Consider the following 11,483-nt stretch of genomic DNA (forward strand, 5'->3'; position numbering starts at 1 on the left):
TGCCTCCTTTCTTTGCACAGGCAGTTGCCTCCACCTCAAATGCCTCTTTACCCCCTGGAAAGCTCCTACTTACCTCGCGATCCAGCTCAAAAAGCCTTCGTTGTTTCACAGCTGTCCTCTCCATCCTCTCACAGCTCTGCTGCATACATATGACCCGTGTTAGCATCGTCTACCCTCGTAGGGACAAGGCTCCTCGGGGGCAGGGATGGGGACTGGGTCTTATTTATCTCAGTATCAACCGTGCCAGGATCTGCTTGTGCATACAAGGTATCCCACAAATGGCTGTTGAATAAAACAGAGGCTGATCAAGCCATGGAGATTAAGAAAGAGGTTAAGAAACGGCTTCATGAAGGAGGTATAAAATGAGATGAGCAGGTGGGTTTGGGTGTTCCAGGCATAACAAAATCATAGTGAGCAAAAGCTGGGCAGGGGAGATCATGGGTCTTGTTTTGACTGGGGTCCAGCAAGCTGCTCAGTTTGTCTCAGGCCTTGAGAGGAAAAGCTGGGAGGCTGGTGGGTAGAGGTCACATTGGTGGGCACTTGGGGATTTGAACAGAGGGACAGGGGAAGGGGTAATCCAAACTCGGCTTTAAGGAGTGTAGAGGTAAACAGGCCATATCACTAGAGGTCACAACACAGGGAGAGGGGAAGGAGGAGGAAGCCACACCAAGTAAATCGGGGAGAGTAACCTATGTGAAGTACACAGTAGATGTGCAGTAAAGGCTAGTTGGCAAGGTTGCACGATGGCAGCCAGTTGGGCTGTGACCCAAACAGTGGTTTAATTTCTTTAATTAGTCACTAACATTTAAAGAGTCAGGAAAGTTTATTTTTTAAAAATCCCATATCTCTAGCTTCTTGTGAAAACTTGGGAGACTGGCAGTGGGGGCCCACATTCCTGCAGCAATTTAGGTCTTAGGTCCTCTTGAGCGCCTCAGGCTCTAACCCTCCCCATCCACCCTGCCACTCCCAAGGTCAGGTGCTTGCCTGGGCCCTCCAGGCATTCAACCTTGGGCCTCCCATCATCTTATCCCTTATAACCCATCCCCCTTTCCTCATATGGGGGAGTTTTATTCAAAACTTATTGGTCCCAACAGTTCAAATAAACACGGACAAAAACTGGGTTGTTTCTCCCAAACCCATCCCTGCCCACTTAAACAAAAAGCCCTGAATGAGGAGTGGTTTGCCCTATTGCACAAGACCACTTCCTTCCCCGCCACCGCAGCTAGACTGAAGCCTGGGAAGGCACTGCTCAGCTCCCCCCGCACCCCACTCCAAGGGTTGTGGTCAATGGCACCACCTAGAAACCCCAAACCCGGAAGCCTGCTTCAGCCCTGGGAGTGGCCCAGACTTCCCCGCAGGCTCTCCTTCCCCACCTGCAGTAGCTCCTGGGGTTCCATCAGCTGAGCCCAGAACCAAGAAGAACAAGGAAATAGACTGGGAAGGAAACTGAGAAGCCCCCTGTCATGAGGCTAAAAAAACCCACTTTTTTTACACAAAACTGGAAAAAGATATTTACCCAAATGTCCACAGTGTTCTCTTGTCGTTGATAAAATTACAGGTGGTTTTTACTGTCTTCTTTTTGTTGACCTGCATTTTTAAAATTTTCTACAATAAATATTTATTGCTTTTGTAATATGAAAAATGTGTTTTTTGAAGAGGTATTGAGATCTATTTCAGAAAGAAACAAATCATCAGACGAGGAGGCTCCCAGGTGGGATAGAGACCATGGAGCTAGAAAAGGAGAGATAGCATCCTAAGCTCAGGGGAAGGGAGAAGCTCTGAGACCTGGTGACTGACTGGCTCATGCAGAGGGAGAAGCTGAGTCAGTGGGGCCTTCAGGTTTTCTGTCCTGGGAGCCTGGCAGCACCACCAACAGAAACAGGGCTGAGGGGAGGGGGGGAAGCTTCAGGAGAACCAGGCAGAAGGTGAGGGATCATCAGGAACCAGACGGAGGCTAGTTTTATTGATTTTATTGCGGGTTACTTAGTTTTTGTTTGCTTTTGCCTAGCCTTACTGGGGAGGGATTTAAAGGCAGTTTAAAAGCATCTATAAACTATGAGATAACCTGAGTATAAAGTAGGACCAAGATTAAAAAAAAAAAGAAGAAGAAGGAACATAAAATAGGGCTAGGAACAGGGTAAAAACACACGTGTCTTGTAGTCTTTGGGCCCCACACTTAGCTCTGTGTCCCAGCTGTGGGTGCATCCTGGTGAGGCCCCGACACTCCGGAGGTGAGCATGTGGGCCTGGTGGAGGGAACGAGCCGTGTGAGGGTGAAACGGAGGAGTGGGGAGATTACTGGAAGAGGGAGAGAGCGGACCCAGAGAGGAGAGCGGAAAGTGAGGACAGAGGCTCCTCTTGGAGGAAGAGGAAGCAGAGGAGGATTAGTTGGAGGGGCGGCGGGAGACCCAGGAAGAGAGAGAGTCTCAAAGGCGAGGGGTTTCAAAGCCTGCCAGGGTCAGGAGAGGAGGATGCTGGGATTGAGGAGCCAGCTGACCGTCATGAATGGTTGAGGAGCCAGGTGGGAGCCTAGCGGGGGCAGGGGGCAGAGTCAGGTTGGAGACTGTTGGAGAAGTGGGGAAGGGAAGGAGAGCTGTGGGTAAGGAGAGGCCCGTGCTGCATTTCAGGCCTGGAGGGAGAGGCTGAAGGTACAGTGACAATGGAACGCTGACGGAGTACAAAGGATTACATTGCTGCCCCACCAGCTCACTTGGGGTTGTCTTCCCAGTGGATTTTCTCTGACCCACATACCCTCTCTTGCTTGATCCTCTTTGCAACCAGTTTATGACCTCAGGTTAACCAGGGTTAGTCTGTGGCCCCCAGAAACCCCATAGTGGTCTATGAAAAGCAAAGGATTTGGACTAGATGGCGAGATCCTTTCTATCCCAAAACTATGGTTACAGGTTACAGGCTCTAGGACCCCCTGAATGCACAGCTGGGGGAGGCTGTCAGAACCAAGCTGTTGAGGCCCAGAGCGGGGCAGTGACTTGCCCACAGTGGTTAGGGACAGAGTGGACTGGGAGGCCTGAGCCCCAAACTATTTGCTCTGACGTCTCATCTTCTCCAGACAACCAGACTCTTGGGTTCAGTTTCTGTCCTTTCTCTGGAAGTGGGACAAAGGAGCCAGGAGCCAGGCCAAGAAGCTGTCAGGGCTGTTCCCAAACCTCAGGAAGCTGGGATCCCAAGGTCCACAACCAGGTAAACACAGGCCAGCGCTGATACCTCTCGCTTGGCTCTTGATAGTTTCCTCCAAATCAGTTCCCCACTATTATCTTGCTTATAGTGGGCCCTGCAGGCCCCCTAAGAGCCAGGGAGGGGCAGACAGTACTAGCCCCACTTCACAACTGGGAGAAACTCAGACAAGGAAGAAGGCAGTAATTTGCCCAAAGCCGCCCTGCGAGTCAGGGATAGGACTGGAATAGTAGAACCTGTGGGAGGGATGGTCCAGTGGTTAAGACTCCGCGCTCCCAATGCAGGGGGCCTGGGTCCCATCCCTGGTCAGGGAACTAGATCCTGCAACCACAACTAAGGCCCTGCATGCCACAGCTAAAAGATCCTGCACGTGGCAACAAAGATCCCATGGGATCTTAGTGCTGCAACTAAGACCCGGGGCAGCCAAATAAATAAATAATTTTTTTTTTTTTAAAAAAGGAGAACCCATGGGAGGTGGGGTGGTCAGCAGAGCACATGGCCTGTTGGGCAGGGGTGGAATGGTGCCAGAGGGAGAAAAATGCACACAGCCTCAGGACTCGAGGGTCCCCTGTCTCACCAGGAGAGTGATCTCGCCATCCCAGGAGGGAGACCTCTGAGGACAGGCTCTGCTTGCTCCCCAACCGGTGCGGGGTCCGGGGGGTGGGGAATGGAAGATGGGCAGAGGCAGCGGAACGTGGTCACAGAGAATACAGATCTGAGGAGAAACTAATCATGGGTCAGGCTGCTTGCTTTTCTGCCAGATTCAAGGGGCCCCAGGGAATCCCTATGCAGCACAGCGCCCAAGGCTCCCCTGCTGCCCCTCACTGCCAAGGGGCCAGGGAGTCATCTGGACACCTGGGGACAGAAGCAGATTGGTGCAGGCAGGGGTCAAGGAAGCCACAGAGCTGGCCAGTCAAGGAGGCCAGTGACTGGCTCTGCCTTCCAGAGGGGTTATGTGTAGGGTGACCATAAACCCAGGTTATTAATAGAGTTCGCATACAATCTCAAAACTATCCTGAGTCTGACAATGAATTCCATTGTCATCCCAATTAGGGGACAAATCTGTTCAGTGGAGGAAGCCTTGAGAACATTCCACTAGGAGGGCAGGCCTGGTTCAATGCTAACATCTCTCCTCACATCCCACTTCCAGCCCTGTCTCCCTCTGCCCCGCTCCCGAGCCTAGGAAAACCTACTCTGTCCCCTAAACTATGCCTCCCAGCCCTGCCCTCTGAGAGATCCATTTCTAGGGGGCAGAACCCCCCAAGTGACACACCAGAAAGAATCTTGGACCCAGGGTCAGGACCCAGGGGCAAGCCCCATCTGCTTCACCTTGGTCGTGTGGCTCTGTGCTTCAGTCTCCTCATCTGAAAATTGGAGCTAATAAGAGCCGTCTGGCCCATCTTGAAGTTCGGTTGTAAGAATGGAAGGCGATAACGGAGGAGACCAGGCTGCCTAAGCCTTGCCACGTACAGGGACAGAAAGCAGTGGTTTCCTGGGACAGCCAGCACTGCCCAGGCCTGGGAAGTCACTCCCTACTGTTGCCATAGCGTGACTCATGTGGCTCCTCGGCTGGCTGGGTTCCGCTCACCGGAGGATTTGGCCCAGGCCCCAGGAGGGCGCTGACAGTGCAGCCCTGCTGGGAGCTGGGTTTCCTGGCAGGCAGGCACAGTGGGCAGGTCTGACCTGTGAGAGCCTGGTTCCCGCCTGGGGCCTGGGCTGGTTGCAAAAGGGGCCGGTGCTCCTGACGCAGATTGCTCTCGGTCTCACTCTCCCAGGCTGGTTCCCAGGAAAATGAGGAGCTCAGAGGGTGTGTCACCTCTGCCCTGGGCACCATTCTGCTCCCAGGGGGAAAGGAAGCCAGGCCCAGCTCCCTCAGGTGTTCACACACTTACACACCAGCCTAGCGCGCATGCCCAGAACAAAGATGCACGTGGAGAGAGACCCCTCACACAGGCCCACACAGAACTGAACCTGGGCACACACAGACACATAGGCATACAGCCCCCAAGAAATGAGGCCCAACCTAGATGTGCACACACAGGCACAGAGACCAACTCACACACGCAGACACACACATAGAGTTGTGTATAATACACACTCCTAAGGGCAGACATTGTGTGGATACACAGACTTACACGTTCAGAGCTATACACATCTCACCTAGACACCCACATTTACAGACATGGATACACAGACTGCACATATATAGAATGATTCAGAGGTGTGCACAAAGGTGATACCCACTTGAAATACACAAGAGCAAAAACAGGGACACAGAGGAACGTACATGAACACCAATATGTCATATATACACACCTTGTCATCATTTAGTATTTATTGAACACCCACAATCTGCTAGTCATGCACCAAGAGAAAGAGCCCCCCACGAGTCACATAGACACAGAAACTCAAGTTCCCTCATAAGTGCCACTTGGGATTATATGGGGGCCCTGTCTCCAGGCCAAAGATGAAGGACATTTTTTTCTGTAGTTGGTCACCAACCCATGGTGGAAAAAATAATCAACTGTGGATATAGTCTTATTTATAAAAGAAAAAAACTACTTAAAGGAAAACAACCTAATTGCCCCCAAATGGGGATCTAGTTGAAGAAATTATGGTCAGGGTGAAATAGTAAACAAACATACATATATGGTTACAGATTCTGGTCAGAGTTAATAATGACACGAAAAAACGGTTAAAATTTTAAACAAACAAAAAAACACCCCAAAATACAAAATTGTATATACAGCATAATCACAAGAAATATTTCAAAAATATGCATAGAAGAAAAGACTGAAAGGAAGTACATCAAAATCTTATTACTGGGCTTCCCTGGTGGCGCAGTGGTTGAGAATCCACCTGCCAATGCAGGGGACACAGGTTCGAGCCCTGGTCTGGGAAGATCCCACATGCCGCCGAGCAACTAGGCCCATGCACCACAACTACTGAGCCTGCGCTCTAGAGCTGGTGCTCCGCAACAAAAGAAGCCGCCGCAATGAGAAGCCCGCGCGTTGCAATGAAGAGTAGCTTGAGCCCGCGTGCAGCAACGAAGACCCAAATGCAGCCAAAAATAAGTAAATAAACTTAAAAAAAAAAAAGACTGTTAGTACATTTTCAATCTTCTAGTTCTTCAGATTTTCCAATTTTTCTATAAACATTATGGAAAAAGAAAATAGACATTTTAAAAAATCAGCTAAGAGTTGGTTAAAGAGATATTAAAAATAATTTACATTAGTAAGCACTAATGTAAGACTGTATATGTAAGAAACATACACTTTTATCCATTTAATATAATCAATGTTCCTTTAAATTTAGATTCAAGAGCAGAGAAAGCAGGGGAAAAGAGGCAAATGAAAGAGAGATAAAGAGGTAAAAACAGCCCCAGAAAAGTAGAGAGAGGCCGCATTATAGAGAGAAACAGAAGCAGAATGAGACAATGGTTTTGGAACCAGAGGTAAATCCTTTTTGCTCTGCATGGGCTTGGGCCCCCATGCCTCAGAGGGCCTTTCCAGCAAGCCATTGCTTTTTAGGGCTGTCTTCAGGCCTCAGTGACACAAACCTGGACATGAACTTTATCCTCAGGATCCCCTGCAGGGCTCACTGCTTGGCTTTTTTATCTTAGGCACTTAATGGCCAGCAGCAAACATTGCCTGAGCTCAAGACCCTGTGGGCGCACATGGGCATGAGTGGGACTTTTCCTCTGTTTAGCTGGAGAGATGTGACCAAATTCGGTGTCCCTTCAATGTGCCAAGAGAGCAGCGCGGACAGTAATACAGGTCCTGGAGAAGGGGAGTATTGATTGGAAGATGGTTAAAGGAGAAACAGGGCATCTGGGGGATTGGGGGGTGTGGAGGTGGGGGCACTTTCTAGAGGATTTGGCAAAAGCAAAGACTTGGAGTCAGAAGTAAAAAATTATTGGGGATCAGGGAGTGGGGATCACTGGGACAAGCTGGGCTTGTCCGGGTTCTTGTCAGATTTGAGGTCCTGAGTACTGAAATGAGAAGCTGGGAGTTCATTGCAGGCAATGAGAGGTAGTAACAGTCTTGAGTCAGGGAGGTGCCAGAGGATAAGGAAGCAGCGCTAGGGGGACTGGAGTGGGAAGCGGCAGTGGCAGAGATGTAGGAGCGAGGCTGACAAGGCTCAGTGACCCAGCAGGAGAGGAGACATAGTGACATGGATGTGCTGGTACCATCAGAGAATTAGGGAAGAAGTTGGAGGTGGGGCGGCCCAAAGATCACCTGTTGAGGCTTCCTCCCCTGACCCATGGCACCTCTAAGTCCCCTTGGAGCAGTTTGAAAACCTCTAATCCAGAGTCTTGAGTGTTTCATTTTGCAAATGAGGAAACTGAGGCACAGAGAAGGAAAAAAAAAATTGCCTAAGGTCATGGTTGCTGCTAGAGCCTGAACTTGAACCAGGAAGGGAGTGTGTCAGGCTGGGTTGAGGTAACGGCAGGCCACGGAGCAAGGGTGTGAGACCCCCATCAAGGCCTGGCGGCAGTGGTGCAGCTCAGCACCTCCACCTGAGGGGGCAAGGGGACAAAAGGAGACAGGTGGCTGGAGTTCTGGGGGGTGGGCCCAGGTGGGACAGAAGCTGGACAGTCTTGGCTAAAACTAAACTTGGGGATTATCTGAGGTTTCACTTGGCTAGGGTTTCTGTCCCTCAGCCGTGCTCTTTCTCACATACACAACTTCCTGCCGAGGGAGCTGCGCAGGGAGAGAGCGCTCACCTGGCCCATTAGTTGCCTAGCAGGTGTTCCAGGTGTCCCAGGAAACACCTCTCCACACAAATAACACTTACCCATGTACCTACTCTGGAGTTTGCAAAGTGCTCTTGTAGCCACTTAGTAATAATATCTCACTTGCGATATTACCGTTGTTCTCTGAGCCTCTCTTTCCTTATGGGTAAAATAAAGTGGTGACCCCCCCGCCCCCAAATGTGCCCATTAAAGTTCCTTCCAGCTCCAATTCCAGGGAATGTTCTCTGGATCCCTGCTCCCCTCCAAGTCCTCAATCAATGAATGCTCACTCTCAAAGGATTTCTGGGACCAATCTTCTATTTAAGTTGTTGACAACTGGCATCCTGACCTTCACTGGGTCCTTACGTGGACTTTGAGTGCTAAGGCTGAAGACTGGGTCCAACCAACCCAAGTCCAAGAAGTTTGGCCAGTGGTCGAGGTTTAAGCTGTATATGGGGGTCCCTTCATGCTCAGGGTCTGAACCAGGGGGCCACCCCAACCTGAGACCCTGGGCCCTGTGGACTGTTGGAAGGATCAGAGCAGGAAGGTTAGAAGGCTCAGGATTGCCCCAGAGCCCAGCGCTGAGCACTGTACTCTAGAAGGGAGGGGGAGAGGGGAGGGGCACCACCCGCCTGGTGAGGTCATGGGAAAGCAGCTCTGGCGCTGACACCTGGGGAAACCCGTTTCCAGGCTGCTTCCCACGCTAGCTTTCCTGGGAACCAGCTAAGCCCCAAGTGGGGAGCTCCCAACCCGCCCCCCCCCCAGTCCAGTTCCCATCACACTGTCCCATCTAGTCCAGCCCGCACCTTTCGATCTAGCCTCATTCCTTTGGTACCCAACCTGCCTCCATCCAAACTGTTGGGCCTTGAGGGACCAATGTGCTGACCCCTGCAGGAAATGACACCGAGACAGCAGCTTCAGAAACTTAAGGCTTTATTTGCAGACTCCACACTGCCTTATCTTCTAGGTTGTGACCTTGGAGAAAGCCCCTTCTTCCTTCAGGCTCCAATTTGCAGCTCCTCCCCCTCCTCTTGCTGGGCCTTGTCTCTCACTTCCTGCCCCACTCCTGGCCTAGCCAGTTTGGGCAGTGCCTAGGGAGCACTGAGACCCAGTTCTTCCCAGGGACCAGCCCTACCCTCCCTGGCCCTGGGGGTTGAGGACAGCCCAGGTGGCAGCCTTGCTCCTCAGCTGCCCCACTTCTCTGCTCTCCTTCTTTCTCTTCTTCCTTCCAAGCCTAGCCCTCTCGTCTGCCTCCTCCTCCCCAGCCTGCCTCCAGTCCCAAGGCTCCAAGCCTTTACTTTCGGATCCCTCTCAATCTCTCACTGACCTCTGTCTTACCCAATCCATCCTAAACTTCTCTCCAATTCAGGGCCGGACGCCTTCCAGCCCTCCAAGATGCCCAGCTGTTCCCCAGGCTCTTCCTCACCCCTGTGCCAAGGAGCGGGTGGGGACCACCAGGAGGGGTCCTAATTCGGCCAGATTGACCTGAGGGCCCATGATAAGAAACTGGGTATTGGATCCCAAACTGCTTGGAGGCAGCTGACACCGTTAGGATCATCCCATGAAAATCAAAGTACTGGGATTTCTCTGTACTTGGAGAAATCCAAGTCAGAGAAATCCACAGAAATCCAAGTCAGAGCCGTCCCTCCTCCAGGCCCTAGGCTCACCCTGGCACATAAGAGTGGGCAGTTGCAGGCTGTGTCGCCACAGTGTTCAGATGGGAACTGAGTCCCATGGAGGTGGCCTGGCCCTGCCAGCAGGTCCCTCAAAGGCTCCGTGCCCCAGGTTCTAGAAGTCTGTGGCCATTGGCCTACTGATAATTTTGCTGCCACAGCTCTTCAAACAAAGCAGAAGAACTTCTTCCAGCGGCAGCGGGAGAGGGTGCGCACACCTTTGGCGTTCAGTTTCTTCTCCAGCCGGGCTTTGTGCTCAATGGCACTGAGAATGGCCGAGTCAAACACCTCCTTCAAGTTCTTCTGCGTCAAGGCAGAGCACTCCAGGTAGCAGCAGGCTCGGATCTTCTCAGCCAGGCCCTGAGCCTGGGGTGGAGGCACGGGGCCTTTCCGGCCTCCCTGGTCCAGCTGAATCAGTACATTGACATCGTCCCTCAGGTCGGCCTGGGTGCCTACCAGCAGCACGGGCGCCTGGGGGTTGTGAGTGCGGATCTCTGGCAGCCATTTCTCTGTGATGTTTTGGAAGGAGCTGGGCTGCACCACGCTGAAGCAGACCAGGAAGACATCCGTATCCGGGTAGCAGAGGGAGCGAAGGCGATCAAAGTCTTCCTGGGATGGAAAGGCCAGGCCATTAGTAGCGTTATTCCCTGCCCCTGGACGCGGGAATCCGCTTGTCACCTGAGGTTGGAGACTGAGACTCAGTAACTAAGGGCCCAAGGCCTTCTCCATTCCTGATGGAACTGGGGTCCTCCCAGCCTCCAGCCCACCTCACCCCAGACCAGCAAAGGCCGCTCCCGACTTCTCTCACCTGTCCCGCTGTGTCCCAGAGCTCAATGCGCACCGGGGCTCCATCAACCAGGACTTGCACTGCAGAGGGTCAGGGGAAAGTCTGAGTTAGAGCGTCCTGGATCCCACCAGGCCTCACCAGCGCCACCTCGGGGCCTGCTCCCGCCAGCCCCCCTCCGGCGGTTTCTGTGCACTCGCGCCTCGGCGCCAGCCCCAGCCCCCGGTGCACAACCCCACCCCCGGCCACACGGCCGCCGGGGCCGTTGAACTTACCGGAGAAGGTGTCCAGCGCTGTGGGCCGGTAGCGCGCGGGGTACCCATTGCAGGTGTAGCTGACAATAAGGCTGCTCTTGCCCACGGCGCCGTCGCCCACCAGCACGCACTTGATGCCCAGCTCTGGGGACGCGCTGCCCCGCCGCGAGGGAGGGGTCGGGGCCCGGAGCGGGGACGACTCGGCCTCGCTTAGCTCCCGCGGGGGCATGGCCCGCTCCGGGGACAGCCGGGGACCAGGCTCCGCTGTGCTCGGTGAAGCAGGGTCCGTAGTCTGCCTCTGACTGAAATCTGCCGAGACCCGGCTCAACCGCCAGCAGCTACCCACGGGTATATGTGGGGGCCCCGCCTACCTCATCTGCATGTCCTGTGCGGCCTCGGGCCCCGCCCACCCTCCAGGCCTCCTCCAGGACCTCCCTCTGCAGCGCACCGCAAGAGGTCAGGCAATCTGTCACACCCGGAGGAAGAGAGGCAGGCCGAAAACTGACGCTCGGAGAATCACACAGGTACGAGGACAAAGACTCGCCCAAATGAGGCAGATCTAGGTATCTTGGCAGAGAAAGATATCCAGGATTTATTGTTAGGAGGAAGAAGCAAATTGCAGAACACATAATGCAGCATGTTCAAATTAAACTTTGTTCAAATTAAAACAAAAAACTAGACATATGTTTGTACGAGTATAAAAAAGTCTGGATAATAATTTTATTAATTAATGATTTTTTTAAAATATAGAGATCATGAAGAGGCAGAAGTTAAACTCAGGCGTGAACTCAGCAGGCAGGAATTTAACGACCCCCTTCCACCGAAGAGCCTCCTCTAGACTCAGCC

The 11,483-nt window shown here is 52.6% G+C and overlaps 1 protein-coding gene across 1 annotated transcript; it reads right to left on the reverse strand.

Annotated features, from left to right (window-relative positions):
- Positions 1–8,842: 8,842 nt before the first annotated feature.
- On the reverse strand, positions 8,843–10,866 carry RHOV (ras homolog family member V; the record flags this gene model as incomplete). The annotated part of the gene is made up of 3 exons (XM_082387279.1): positions 8,843–10,208; positions 10,408–10,466; positions 10,659–10,866. The coding sequence occupies 3 exons, from the start codon at positions 10,864–10,866 to the stop codon at positions 9,765–9,767; spliced, it is 711 nt and encodes a 236-aa protein (XP_082243405.1). The 3' UTR covers positions 8,843–9,764.
- Between the last annotated feature and the right edge of the window lie 617 nt (positions 10,867–11,483).

Source organism: Balaenoptera borealis, assembly GCF_965194805.1.
Source record: "Balaenoptera borealis genome assembly, chromosome: 3".
NCBI classification, from domain to species: Eukaryota; Metazoa; Chordata; class Mammalia; order Artiodactyla; family Balaenopteridae; genus Balaenoptera; species Balaenoptera borealis.